General features: G+C 64.1%; 2 protein-coding genes across 10 annotated transcripts; one reads left to right on the top strand and one right to left on the bottom strand.

Annotated features, from left to right (window-relative positions):
* Nucleotides 1-887: 887 nt before the first annotated feature.
* Nucleotides 888-3,069, top strand: LOC138682595 (uncharacterized). Its single transcript, XM_069773855.1, has 2 exons — nt 888-1,340; nt 1,926-3,069. Exons 1-2 carry the CDS (start codon nt 888-890, stop codon nt 3,009-3,011), a joined length of 1,539 nt encoding a protein of 512 aa, XP_069629956.1. The 3' UTR covers nt 3,012-3,069.
* Nucleotides 3,070-3,728: 659 nt separating this feature from the next.
* MDC1 (mediator of DNA damage checkpoint 1) lies at nt 3,729-14,359 on the bottom strand. Of its 9 annotated transcripts, none has more exons than XM_069773924.1 (17): nt 14,140-14,359; nt 13,954-14,016; nt 13,678-13,723; nt 11,781-13,573; nt 11,638-11,694; nt 10,939-11,118; nt 10,743-10,805; nt 10,467-10,512; nt 8,915-10,362; nt 8,772-8,828; nt 7,855-8,042; nt 7,492-7,749; nt 7,139-7,216; nt 6,076-6,261; nt 5,431-5,556; nt 4,751-4,861; nt 3,729-4,109 (listed from the first exon to the last, which is right to left on the bottom strand). In XM_069773924.1, exons 1-17 carry the CDS (start codon nt 14,273-14,275, stop codon nt 3,750-3,752), a joined length of 5,196 nt encoding a protein of 1,731 aa, XP_069630025.1. In that variant the 5' UTR covers nt 14,276-14,359; the 3' UTR covers nt 3,729-3,749. The 9 variants fall into 9 exon arrangements, with proteins under 9 accessions (XP_069630025.1, XP_069630024.1, XP_069630026.1 ...); XM_069773923.1 differs by having other exon boundaries at nt 8,772-8,825; nt 10,939-11,134; nt 11,642-11,694; XM_069773925.1 differs by having other exon boundaries at nt 11,638-11,691.
* Between the last annotated feature and the right edge of the window lie 75 nt (nt 14,360-14,434).

The following is a 14,434-nucleotide window of genomic DNA, read 5'->3' as shown; positions in this document are numbered from 1 at the left end:
GTCCCACCTGGGAACATCAAGGATGTCCCCTTTGTGGTCCAAGGACACCAGGGATGCATTGGTGACACTGTCCCCTGTCCCCCCAATAAACCTCAGGGACACGCCAAGCCCCCGACCTGTTACTGGGGCTTGGGGACATGGCAGGGACATGGGGACACCAGGGGAAGGGGACACCCCCACCCCATTCCAAGGACACCAGGAAGGGGGATGTCCCCAAGCCATCCCTGCCAAAGGGCTCAGGACTGTCCCCAATGTCCCCAAGGGCACCCGGCTGGATGTCCCCAAGCCATGGGGGACATGGTGAGGACGCATCAGGACCATCAGCAGGGCCATGTTGGGGACAGCATTGAGGACACTAGGGGCATCATTAGGGACATGCTGGGAGCCAGGATGGGGGACAAGCTGTTGCCACACTGGGGACATCACTGGGGCTGTGCTGGGGACTTCTCTGAGGCCGCCTTGGCCCCAGCATTGGGGACACTCCACGGACATCACCAGGGCCAGCGCTGGGGACACGCTGGGGCCACCAGTGAGAACACACTGGGGACACTGAGGCCACCATCGTGGCCAGCTCTGGTGGATACGTTGGGGACGTGCCGGAGCCAGCACTGGGGACATGTCGGGGACATGTCGGGGACATGGGGGGCATGTTGGAGGTTGTGGGTGGCCGTATTGGGGCCCCACTGGGGACACAGAGGGGGGACACTGGGGGTCTGGGGCTGCTTTGGGGACAGTGGGGGACATGAGGGGCTGTGGCGACATCAGGGGACATTGTGGGGGGACATCGGGGGACACCAAGTACTGTGGGTGGCTGTGCTGGGCCCCCACTGGGGACATCGGGGGGGGACATCACAGAGCACGGGGCTACATTAGGGACATCGGGGCACATGGGGGGTCGTGGGACCCTGCTGGGGACATCGGGGGACACCAGGGGACTGTGGGACCCCCCTGGGGACATCAGGCGACACCAGGGAGCTGTGGGACCCCCCCTGGGGACATCGGGGGACACTGGGGGGCTGCAAGTGGCCGTGCTGGGCCCCGTTGGGGGACATCGGGGGACCACTGGAGGCGGTGGGGTCCTGTTGGGGACACGGCGGGGACCCACCGAGGGGTGTGGGTGGCTGTACCGCCGTCATGGGGCGGGTGACGCCCCGCTGGCAGCGTCCCCTCGCCCAGCCCCCCCGTGGGCCGAGCCTGGCCCAGGTCCGGGACCGTATCCGGCCTCGCCGCTGCCGCCACATCCCGGTCCTGCGTGTCCCCAAGGCGTCTCCAAGGGGTCCCCAACGCTGCCACCACCTATGGAGACCCCTGAGGCCACCGGGGCCATCGTGCCCCCCGAGGTGGGACAAATCTCAGCGCTGGATGGCGGCGGGGGGGGGGGACGACGGGGGGGGGGTGACAGAGGGAACGGGGGGTGGCGGGGGGGATGGGGACGGGGGGCAGAGGGGATGGGGGGACATGAGGGGCAGGGCAGTGGCGGGGGGGTGGCAGGGGGACAGGGTGGCGGGGGTTTGGCGGAGGGGATGGGGTGGCAGGGGGGTGACAAGGGGATGGGGATGGGGGGACAGGGCGGTGGCAGAGGGGATGGGGAATGGGGTGGCCGGGGGGGTGGTGGGGACAGGGGGGTGGAGGGGTGGGGGGGTGACGGGGGTGGCAGAGGGGATGAGGGACATGAGGGTGACGGGGGTTGGGGGTGGTGTGTGACAAGGGGACGGGGCTTGTCAGTGGACAGCGGGTGGCGGTGATGGGTGACAGGGGACAGAAAAAGGGACAGGGGGATGGGGGGGTACGGGGGGGACCCCAGAGGGACAGTGAGGATGATGGTGGGGACAAAGGACATTGGGGGACCACGGGGTGACATCAGGGGACCCCAAAGGGGACAAGGGACATTGGGGACACTGCCACCGGCTCTGTCCTGTCCCCAGGTGTCCCCGGAGCTGCTGGAGCCGTTGGTGACTGTGGTGGCCATCCTGGGCGAGCTGGGGGCCACCCCAGGGGACATCCCCCTGGCCGGGTCACCGGGCTCGCTGCGGGCCAGGCTGGTGGCCCTCATCGCCAACATCCGCCGGGCCATGGACCACCATCACGGAGATGCCACCCGCCTCCGTCGTGCCCTGGCCACTGCTGGAGCCACCACCGGGGCCACCCTTGAGCCCACTGTCGTCCCACCAGGGGATTCCACTGTCCCCAGGGCCACCACAGGGGACGCCTGGGCCATCGTGGTGACCATCACCCGCGAGTGGCGGGAGGCGGTGGCCTCAGTGGTGGCCACCTGGGCCACGGTAGCGGGGGATGCTGCACACCTGAGGGACGCCTGTGGGACCGCGGCCACCACAGGGGCCACCGCCGGGGTCACCATGGGCCACCTGACAGCGGCGATGGCCCAGGAGGACAGGGCACGCCAGCAGATGCTGGCGGTCACCCGGGCTCTGCCGGTGGCCTCAGAGTTGGCTACGATGGCCGAGGTGCTGGCAGCCCACAAGACGCAGGTGTCTGAGGCCAGTGCGGGGCTGCAGGCGGCCGCCGAGGCCACCGAGAAGATGGCGGTGGCAATGGTGGAGACGGCGGTGGCTGGGGAGAGGGGACGGCTGGCGGCGGTGGCCCACAAGCCCCTGGGACGCTTGGTGGCCGCCTGTCACCAGGCCACCCTCTTCTACTGTCACCTGCAGCGCCGCCTCGAGGACATCGAGGCCACCGTGGCTGCTATGGCTGCTGGCCACGGTGGCCCTGAGGCTCCTGGAGTGGCCCAGGAGGGTCCTGATTTCCCCGGGTCCACCATGACCGTGCAAGGAGGTCCTGGTGTCCCCGAGGACCTGATGGCAGCGGTGGCAGTGGCCGAGGCACTGTGGGATGCTAGCGCCCGCCTGGCCAAGTGCCACCTCTTGGGGACACTGCGGGTGGCCCGGGGGCTGTTGGTCAACCCCAACGTCCCCGAGGCCACCACCGTGGCCCAGCGCTGCCGGGATGCCACTGCCGCCCTCCCGGGGCTGCTGCCACGGGGACCACGGTAGGAGACGGTGGCTTCGTTGGGGAGCACTGGCATCAATGTCACTACTGCAGTCTTGGTTCCGTGTCGCTTTGTCCCCAACGTATGCGTGTGCCCCCCCGTATCTCCTTTGTCCCCACATCCCCTCCCATGTCAGTCCACCCTCCCGTGTCCCCATGTCACCTCCCATGTGTCCTCTTCATGTGCCTTCATGTCACCTCTCTCATGTCCCCTCCATGTCTCCATGGGGGTTCCTGGTGTCCCCAAAGCCACCACGACCATGCAAGGGGGGAGGGGTGTGCTGTGTCCCCATGGGGAAATTCAATGTCCCCAAGGCCACCATGATGGCCCAAGAGGGTCCTGGTGTCCCCAAGGCCAGCACAGCCACGCAGAGGGATCTCCTCCCCCGTGTCCCCTCCACCTCCCACATGTCCCCATGGCCTGTCCCTGTCCCCGTATGTCCCTGTGTCCCCATGCCCCCCCGCAAAAGCAGAGGTGGGGGGAGCTTGTGGTCCCCCACCCCATCAAGGAGGTGACACCCGTGTCCCCTCCATGTCCCCATCAAAAGGGGGAAGGGTTTGGGGTCCCCCACACCACTGGGGAGCCCCCCCCATGTCCTCCCATGTCCCCCCCAAAAGGTGGGAGGTGTGTGGGTGTTGGGGTCCCCCATCCCTACCAGGGAGGTGACGCCCCCACACCCCCCCGAACCCCAAATCACCCTCTTTTTTTTTTTTTTTTTTTTTTTTGCTACCAAAACTCTCTTTTATTGGGGGGCTGCCGGTTGCTGCCGGTTGCCCCGAGAAGTTTCCCGGGGGAGTCGTCGATTCCGACTACTACGTCCCGACACCTTCCTGGATTCTCGGGGGGACCCGGGAACACCCTGGGGATCCTCGGGGGGGTGACTAAGGACCCCCGGAGGGACTGTAGAAACCTTGAGGGGATTTGGGGGGGTCCCGTGAGAACGGGGGGGGGTCACGGGGAGGAGGAGGAAGGGCTGGAGCTGGAGCTGCTGTCGCAGGAGCCCCGTCAGCAGCAGCTCGGCTGATACCAGGGGCAGGCGGGCGCCCAGCGCCGGGGCCCAGCACCCTTTGTCCGCCTCGCAGGAGATCACCAGGCGCTGTGGCTTTTTTTTTTTGGGGGGGGGAGGGAGGGGTGGAAATGTCACTGGGGGCCCCCACATGCCACTGGGACACCCCCCCCCACTCCATGCTGTGCACACACAAACCCCCCTGGGGCAGTCTGAGTTTTCTGGGGTCCCCAATATCCCCTGCTAATCCCAATGGGATCTGCCCCCCCCCCAATCAGGAGTCCTGGGATGCTCTGACACCCCCCTGCTTTGTGGGACACCCTGCCCCCCCAGTCCCAGTGGAACCCCCCCAACCCCCAAATCTCCCCCCAGGACTCCCCAAACCCAAATAGAACCCACCCCCCCTTCCCCGAGACCCCTGGGATGTCCTGGCCACCCCCCCCCAGGACACCCCCCTCCCCAGGACACCCCAACGGGCCCCCCCAACTCCCCAAATGCCTCCCCCAACCCCCTTGGGAACCCCCAGCCCGCAACGCCCCCCCCATCCCTTTTGTCCCCTCCTCAGTGGCTCTGGGTCCCCAACGTCCCCCTGTGTCCCCTCACTCCCAACCCCACTGGCTCTGGGACCCCCGTGTCCCCTTGGTCCCCTCCCCGGTGGCCTTGGGACCCCCCCATGTCCCCCCTCCTGGTGGCTCTGGGCCCTCCCGTCCCCCCCAGCGTCCCCGCTGTCCCCTCACCCCATAGGTGTGTGGCATGGTGGGCAGGAAGGTGCCACCGCTGCAGGTGATGATGTCCCTCATGAGCTCGGGCTCAGGGTGGACGCTGGGGGTGACGTGGACCTCGTAGCCCTGGGGACAACATGGGGGGGACACATGGAGGGGACATGTCCATCAATCCATCCCTGAGCCCCTGGAATGTCTCCTGGGGGACAAGGACACCTTGGGGTCACAGGGAACATCTTGGGGAGAGTGTGAAGACACCACGGGACACCAAGGGACATCGGGGGACACGCCCGGGGGGCTGTCCCCAAGTTCAGCATGCTGGATTGAGGCCACATGGTGGGGGACACGCACAACTTGGGGGACCAAGGACACTTTAGAGGACAGGGCCACCTCGGGGACACTGTGGGGACAACAGCAAAGGAGGGGACACCCCTCTGGCCATCCCCAAGCCCCCCCGCCCTGATAGGGACTGAGGCCACATGGGCAGGATCCAACTCAATGGGGGACAAGGACACTTAAGAGGCACAGGGCCACCACGGGGCCACCAGGTGACACTGGGTGACCATCGGGTGACACCTCCTGGCCACCCTGCACCGAGTCCCCAGCGGGTGCCCCACTCGGCGTGGGGACAGGGCCACCCGTGTGGGGGGGTCAGGGCCCCTCAGGGAGGGTTGGGGACAGTTGGGGACGGTCACCTGGAGCAGGGGGTGATGGCGGGCGCGGCGCAGGGCCTCGGCAAGGCTGAAGCTGAAGTGACGTTCCTGCTGGCTGTCACGCACCAGGAAGGGATCCGGCACCAGGATGTGGCCACTGAGGGTGCTCTGGGGACACGGGGGACACGTGGTGGCACCTCTGACTCCAGGGACCCCTCCCAGGTCCCTCCCATTCCCAAACGACTCCTCAGCCTTGTCACCCAAAGCCCCCTTGTCCCCAAACGCTCATTCCCCTTGTCCCCCCCCCAACCCCCATGTCCCCATCCTCTGCCCCCAAGGACACCTTCATTGTCCCCAAACACCCCTTCTTTGTCCCCAAACACCACCTCTGTCCCCAAGGACATCATCCCCTGTCCCCAAAGACCCATCCTTTGTCCCCAAGGAGGCCCTGTCCCCAAGGACCCCTCCTTTGTCCCCTAGAACCCTCTCCTTTGTTCCCAAGATTGTCCACGTCCCCAAAGACCCCATCCCTCTCCCCAAGGCCTTTGTGCCATGTCCCCAAGAAATCTCCCCTTGTCCCCAGAATCCCCAGGGACCCCCATAACCCCAAGATCCCCCCTTCCTGTCCCCAAGAACTCTCTCCCTGTCCCCAAGTCCCCTCTCCCCTGTCTCCCACCCCCATGGGACCTTGTGGAGCCACTCAGGGGTGACGATGGGGACACCGCGGGCCACTGCGCAGAGGAACTTGACCGTGCGTCGGACGCGGTCAGTCACCAGGTGGGTGCAGTCGAAGACGGAGGTGGCCATGGACCCCCCCAGTGTCCTCAGGGCCACCTCCATCTCTGGGGAGGCCGCCACCCCCGTGAACAGCACCTGGGGATGTGGGGACACCATGAGGACACGTTGGTGACATCCCCGGGGAGGCCATCACCCCTGTAAGAAGAACCTGGGGATGTGGGGACACCATGAGGACATGTTGGGGACATCCCCGGGGAGGCCACCACCCCCATGAACAGAACCTGGGGATGTGGGGACACCATGAGGACATGTTGGGGACATCCCTGGGGAGGCCACCACCCCCATGAACAGAACCTGGGGATGTGGAGACACCATGAGGACATGTTGGGGACATCCCTGGGGAGGCCACCACCCCCATGAACAGAACCTGGGGATGTGGGGACACCATGAGGACGTGTTGGGGACATCCCTGGGGAGGCCACCACCCCCATGAACAGAACCTGGGGATGTGGGGACACCATGAGGACGTGTTGGGGACATCCCTGGGGAGGCCACCACCCCCATGAACAGAACCTGGGGATGTGGAGACACCATGAGGACATGTTGGGGACATCCCTGGGGAGGCCACCACCCCCATGAACAGAACCTGGGGATGTGGGGACACCATGAGGACGTGTTGGGGACATCCCTGGGGAGGCCACCACCCCCATGAACAGAACCTGGGGATGTGGGGACACCATGAGGACGTGTTGGGGACATCCCTGGGGAGGCCACCACCCCCATGAACAGAACCTGGGGATGTGGGGACACCATGAGGACGTGTTGGGGACATCCCTGGGGAGGCCACCACCCCCATGAACAGAACCTGGGGATGTGGGGACACCATGAGGACGTGTTGGGGACACCCCCGGGGAGGCCACCACCCCCATGAACGGCACCTGGGAACACAGCAGGGGGACCATGGGGGGACACAGGGACACTCAAGGGTGACATTGGGGGACACACACAGTACCTTGGGGGGGACGGAGCCCGGCCCCCCCCGGGGGCGGAGCTGGGGCCCTGTGACCTCTGGCAGCTCCTTCTCTTTTTCCTGGGGGGTGAAGCCAAGGCATGAGCCACCACCCCAACAAGCCCCACCCAGTCTCATTAAGCCACACCCCACACTGGTCTCCACCAATCAGCAGCCAGCAGGGGTGGGGCCTGCCTCACACAAAGGCCCCACCCATCCAGTGCAGATCCCACCCGATGGTCCCTCCCACACCCCATACTCTGCCTCCACCCACCCATCATATACACGCCCACCATCCTTAGGCTCCACCCACAGAGAAGACTCCACCCACCACCTACCTCCCCAGCCACACCCACCTGAGCTTGCCGCTGCGATGGGCCACGGCCTGCCCGACAGGGGCGTGGTTTGGCAGGGGGGCGTGTCTCCACCTGACCCCGCCCCTTCATGGCTGGCGGCTCCAGCGGAGGGGGGCGGGCCTGGAGGCGGGGGCTGCGCCGCACAGGGGCGGTGACAGCAGGAGCTCCGCCCCTAACCCTGCTGGCTCCGCCCTCACCAGAGGCTCCACCCCCTCGGCTCCTGGCCAGGCGCTGGCTGCGGCGGAGCCCCTCCCCCACCTGGGGGAATTTTGGGGGGGGGGGCGGGGAGAGGGTGTCAGTGCCCGGGCGCCTGGGTCCCCTTGGGGTGGGGGCACCCAGACGCCTGGCTCCCCCCACACTCACGTCCTCGCTGGGGGCTGCTGCGGTCCCTGTCCCCTCCTGGGCCTGCGTCCCCATCACCGGCTCCGCGGCAGCCGGGGGTTCCCGGGGGGGTTCCCGGGGGGGCTGTTCTTCTTCCTCCTCCTCCTCTTCCTCCTCGGGGGGGCAGAAGAGTTGGGTGGGCTGCTCGGGGTCCCAACCCAGGGCTGTGCCTATGGGAGAGCCACGCTGGGGACCCAGGTGTCGGGGGGGGCTGGGGGGGCAGACACCCAGGCTGGTGCGGTGGGGGGACACCCAAGTGGTCAGGGCGGGGGACACACCCAGGCATCTGGGGTGAGGGGACCCAGGTGTCCAGGGGAGTGGGGGGGGGACAGGACCCAAGTGTCCGGGGGGGGGACGGGACACAACACACCCACGTGTCTGGGGGGGGGGCGGATACCCTGGCCTCTGGGGTGGGGGCCACCCAGGTGTCCAGGGGAGTTGGGGGGGACGACACACCCAGGCATCTGGGGGAGTCGGGGGACACACACAACCCAGGTGTCGAGGGTAGGGGGGGGACACCTGGATTTGGGGCCTCCACAGCTGGATTTGGGGCTAAATTGTGATGTTTTGGGGGCATCCCTGCCACAGTCTCAGATTTGGGGGGGGAACCCAAGTGGCCGGGGGGGTGACGGGACACGACCCAGGTGTCAGGGAGGTGGCTGGGGGGGGGACCCAGGTGTTCTGGGGGGGTGGGGGGCCCAAGTGGCCGAGTGGGGGGAATGACCCAGGCATCTGGGGTGAGGGGGACCCAGGTGTCCAGGGGAGTTGGGGGTGGGGCACGACCCAGGTGTCCGGGGTAGGGGCGGGGGGACACCCAGGCATCTGGGGGAGTTGGGGGGGACACATGACCCAGGTGTCCAGGGTAGGGGGACACACACGCAGGCATCCGGGCCGCCTACCCTCAGCTGCCGGTGGCAAGAAGCTCTGGGTGGGCTCCAGGAAGACGTCGGGGTCTTCTGGGGGGGGGGGGTGGGAAGAGCCTTGAAAAGGGACCCCGGTGTCCAGGACGGGACCCAGGTGTCCGGGAGGGGACCCTGCTTACCCTCGGTGTCACTCTCTGTCACTGCCACATCCGTGGCCCCGGAGCTCCTGGGTCCGCCATCGGTATCAGCAGCGTCACTCAAATTTGGGGTCAGACGGGGGGATTTGGGTGCAGAAACTTCTGGTGGCACAGCTGGATCCTTGCCCCTCACCGGGGTCTCCGCATCACGTCGCTCGGCCTCAACACCTGGATTTGGGGCCTCCACAGCTGGATTTGGGGCTAAATCGTGATGTTTTGGGAGCATCCCTGCCACACTCTCAGATTTGGGGGGGGAACCCTGCCTTTTGTGGGACAATTTCCGGCGTTTTCGGGCCGTCTCCTTCACATCGGTGTCGCGGCCTGTGGTGGGGCCCGCAACATCTGGATGGGGGTGATTTTGGAACCTGATTCGGCTCCGGAGGCCCCAAACATCTGGAGTGGGGGGCAACATCTCCACGTCGGTGTCGCTGCTCTCCCGCGGGCTGGCAGGAGGGGAAACATCTGGATTTGGGGACGTCACGGCCACATCTGAGTCACCAGATGCCCCTTGACACCCTTGCACTGTCCCAACATCTGGAATGACACCATTGTCCTCAACATCTGTGTCACTGCCCACATCCAGGAGGGGGCACTTGGCTTTGAGGGCACCAGCATCGGGATTTGGGAAGGACACCTTCACATCTGGATCGGCGTTGGTCCGTGGCTGCCCCTCGGGGTCAACATCTGGAGCAGCGGCCACCTTAGCAACTGTATCCGTGACCTCAGGGGTTGTCCCACGTGTTTTTGGAGCTCCAGCTTTGGGAAGGGCGTCGAGGTCCTCCACATCTGTATCGCTGTCACCATTGGAGGCCACTGAGCCACGGCTGAGGCCACCAACATCGGGATTCGGGGTCTCCATCACCACAGTTGGGACTTTGCGGGTGTTTTGGGGTGTTTTGTGGCTTTTTGGGCAAAGAGCAGCTTGACTCCAATCTTCTTCAATGTCGGTGTCACTGTCCAACTCTAGGTTCCAATATTTCTTCTGGGGTTCTTTAACACTTGGATTTGGGGTTTCCCCCTCCACAACTGGGTCTCTGCACACAATTCTATGGATTTTTGGATGCCCAACATCTGGATTCACCTCATTCTCCTCCACATCTGTATCGCTGTCCACCACAATTGTCCAAAGTTTGTTTCGGGGTCCTTCAGCGTGTGGATTTGGGCTCTCCATCTCCAGACGTGGGTTTCTCGGCACATTTTGGGTTGCTCGATGGGTTTTTGGAGGCTCAACATCTGGATTGGAAGTATCCTCTTCCACATCTGTATCACTCTCCACCAGGAGAGTCCGTCGTCCTTCAACATCTCGATCTGTGGTCCCCGTCATCACATCTGGGTCTCCAGGGGCTGTTCTGTGGCTTTCTGGACACCCAACATCTGGATCTGGGCCCCTTTCCTCCACATCTGGGCACACATCTGTCTCCTCCACGTCGCTGCAGGGGTGGATGTTGGGGGTTCAGGCATCTGGGCTCACCCCCCAAAAGGACCCAGAGATCCTGAACCCCCAAAGGGAAACAAACATCTGGGCTTCACCTACCTCTCCGGCACGACTCGGGGTGAGCCAGCGTCTCCCAGGGCAGGGCCTGGGGGAGCGAGGCACACACTGTTATTGTAGGCCCTATAGTAACTCCAGAGGGTCCTATCGGACTCAGGCATCTGGGCTTATCTCCCCCCCGCCCCCCATCTTGGCAGTTCCTACAATAACACAATGCTGGTGTTTACGTAGGTCCTACCATAACCACCCCCTTGTCGTGTTTCAGTAGGCCCAACGATAACAGCGCGTTCCCCCACCCCGTGGTCCTTGCAAACTCACGCCAGGGCAGCTTGTCGTCCTCCGAGTCGCTGACGAGGCAGGGTCCTGGGTCTGGACTCCACCCTAGAGAGGACCCAGGCATCTGGGGGGGCTGCAGGACACCCCCCTCCATGGGGATCCAGGTGTCTGGGAGCCCCCCCTCCACCCCCCCACCCCCTCCAAGGGACCCAGGTGTCCAGGAGGGGACCCCACTTACCCTCGGTGTCACTCGCTGTCACCACCGTGGCCCTGGTGCTCCTGGGTCCGCTATCGGTATCAGCAGCGTCACTCAAATTTGGGGTCAGATGGGGGGATTTGGATGCAGAAACTTCTGGTGGCACAGCTGAATCCTTGCCCCTCACCGGGGCCTCCACGTCACGTTCCTCGGCCCCAACACCTGGATTTGGGGCCTCCACAGCTGGATTTGGGGCTAAATTGTGATGTTTTGGGGGCATCCCTGCCACACTCTCAGATTTGGGGGGGGGACCCAAGTGGCCAGGGGGACACACCCAGGCATCTGGGGGGGGACGACGACGACCCAGGTGTCAGGGAGGTGGCTGGGGGTGGACCCAGGTGTTCTGGGGGGGTGGGGGACCCAAGTGGCTGGGGGGGGGGGGGAGTTGACCCAGGCATCTGGGGTGAGGGGGACCCAGGTGTCCAGGGGAGTGGGGGGGGACAGGACCCAAGTGTCCGGGGGACACACACAACACACCCACGTGTCGGGGGGGGGGGGCGGATACCCTGGTGTCTGGGGTGGGGGCCACTCAAGTGTCCAGGGGAGTTTGGGGGGGACGACACGACCCAGGTGTTCAAGGTAGGGTGGGGGGACACCCAGGCATCTGGGGGACTTGGGGGGGGCACATGACCCAGGTGTCCAGGGTAGGTGGGGGGACACGCAGGCATCCGGGCCACCTACCCTCAGCTGCCGGTGGCAAGAAGCTCTGGGTGGGCTCCAGGAAGACGTCGGGGTCTTCTGGGGGGGGGGGGTGGGAAGAGCCTTGAAAAGGGACCCCGGTGTCCAGGAGGGGACCCAGGTGTCCGGGAGGGGACCCTGCTTACCCTCGGTGTCACTCTCTGTCACTGCCACATCCGTGGCCCCGGAGCTCCTGGGTCCGCCATCGGTATCAGCAGCGTCACTCAAATTTGGGGTCAGACGGGGGGATTTGGGTGCAGAAACTTCTGGTGGCACAGCTGGATCCTTGCCCCTCACCGGGGTCTCCGCATCACGTCGCTCGGCCTCAACACCTGGATTTGGGGCCTCCACAGCTGGATTTGGGGCTAAATCGTGATGTTTTGGGAGCATCCCTGCCACACTCTCAGATTTGGGGGGGGAACCCTGCCTTTTGTGGGACAATTTCCGGCGTTTTCGGGCCGTCTCCTTCACATCGGTGTCGCGGCCTGTGGTGGGGCCCGCAACATCTGGATGGGGGTGATTTTGGAACCTGATTCGGCTCCGGAGGCCCCAAACATCTGGAGTGGGGGGCAACATCTCCACGTCGGTGTCGCTGCTCTCCCGCGGGCTGGCAGGAGGGGAAACATCTGGATTTGGGGACGTCACGGCCACATCTGAGTCACCAGATGCCCCTTGACACCCTTGCACTGTCCCAACATCTGGAATGACACCATTGTCCTCAACATCTGTGTCACTGCCCACATCCAGGAGGGGGCACTTGGCTTTGAGGGCACCAGCATCGGGATTTGGGAAGGACACCTTCACATCTGGATCGGCGTTGGTCCGTGGCTGCCCCTCGGGGTCAACATCTGGAGCAGCGGCCACCTTAGCAACTGTATCCGTGACCTCAGGGGTTGTCCCACGTGTTTTTGGAGCTCCAGCTTTGGGAAGGGCGTCGAGGTCCTCCACATCTGTATCGCTGTCACCATTGGAGGCCACTGAGCCACGGCTGAGGCCACCAACATCGGGATTCGGGGTCTCCATCACCACAGTTGGGACTTTGCGGGTGTTTTGGGGTGTTTTGTGGCTTTTTGGGCAAAGAGCAGCTTGACTCCAATCTTCTTCAATGTCGGTGTCACTGTCCAACTCTAGGTTCCAATATTTCTTCTGGGGTTCTTTAACACTTGGATTTGGGGTTTCCCCCTCCACAACTGGGTCTCTGCACACAATTCTATGGATTTTTGGATGCCCAACATCTGGATTCACCTCATTCTCCTCCACATCTGTATCGCTGTCCACCACAATTGTCCAAAGTTTGTTTCGGGGTCCTTCAGCGTGTGGATTTGGGCTCTCCATCTCCAGACGTGGGTTTCTCGGCACATTTTGGGTTGCTCGATGGGTTTTTGGAGGCTCAACATCTGGATTGGAAGTATCCTCTTCCACATCTGTATCACTCTCCACCAGGAGAGTCCGTCGTCCTTCAACATCTCGATCTGTGGTCCCCGTCATCACATCTGGGTCTCCAGGGGCTGTTCTGTGGCTTTCTGGACACCCAACATCTGGATCTGGTCCCCCTTCCTCCACATCTGGGTTGCTGCTCACCTTCATGGTAGGCCGGTGGATGTTCGGGTTGAAAAGACCAGTTTTGGGGGGCACCTTGACCCCGGTATTACTTGCAATGTCCAGAGTCACGTTGCTGCCTTCCAGATGTTTCCCATCTGGATTTGCAAGTATTTTGGGGTTCACAGAGTGATTTTGGGGCTGAACATTTGGAATAGCCATTTTTTTCCCCACATCTGGATCCGGGGTGGTTTGGGGGCCAAACTGGTGCTTTTTGGGTTCTCTGACATCTGGATCTGGGCAAGGTGCAGCCACATCTTGGAGGTGGCCCCGCGCAGAGGTATGGCAGCGTTTTTGGGGTCTCAGAACATCTGAGCACGCACCTGTCTCCTCCAGGTTGCTGCAGGGGTGGATGTTGGGGGTTCAGGCATCCAGGCTCACCCCCCAAAAGGACCCAGAGATCCTGAACCCTCAAAGGGAAACAAACATCTGGGCTTCACCTACCTCTCCGGCACGACTCGGGGTGAGCCAGCGTCTCCCAGGGCAGGGCCTGGGGGAGCGAGGCACACACTGTTATTGTAGGCCCTACAGTAACTCCAGAGGGTCCTATCGGACTCAGGCATCTGGGCTTATCTCCCCCCCGCCCCCCATCTTGGCAGTTCCTACAATAACACAATGCTGGTGTTTACGTAGGTCCTACCATAACCACCCCCTTGTCGTGTTTCAGTAGGCCCAACGATAACAGCGCGTTCCCCCACCCCGTGGTCCTTGCAAACTCACGCCAGGGCAGCTTGTCGTCCTCCGAGTCGCTGACGAGGCAGGGTCCTGGGTCTGGACTCCACCCTAGAGAGGACCCAGGCATCTGGGGGGGCTGTAGGACACCCCCCTCCATGGGGACCCAGGTGTCCGGGAGCCCCCCCTCCACCCCACCTCCCTCCAAGTGACCCAGGCCTCTGGGCCACCTACCCTCGCCTGCCAGCAGCAAGAATCTCTGGGTGGGCTCCAGGAAGAGGTCGGGGTCTTCTGGGGGGCGAGGGAGGGGGGAGAGCCTTGAGAAGGGACCCCCCACAGTGCTGAGGCCTTGGTGGCGCCTTCGGTGCATGGTCTGAGGGGGCGGGGGGGAACAACTGCCCCACGGAAACAACTGCCCCCTCCAACTGCCTCCCCCCCCCGGCCCCCAGTTGCCCCCCCCAGCCCCTAAGTGCCCCCCAAACCACCCCCCTTCAGCTACAACTGCCACCCTCAAGTGCCCCTTGATCAC

The sequence above is a fragment of the Haliaeetus albicilla genome, chromosome 29 (assembly GCF_947461875.1).
Source record: "Haliaeetus albicilla chromosome 29, bHalAlb1.1, whole genome shotgun sequence".
Lineage (NCBI taxonomy): Eukaryota > Metazoa > Chordata > Aves > Accipitriformes > Accipitridae > Haliaeetus > Haliaeetus albicilla.
Note: the sequence above shows the minus strand (reverse complement) of the source record. Positions and strands in the feature narration are given on the sequence as shown.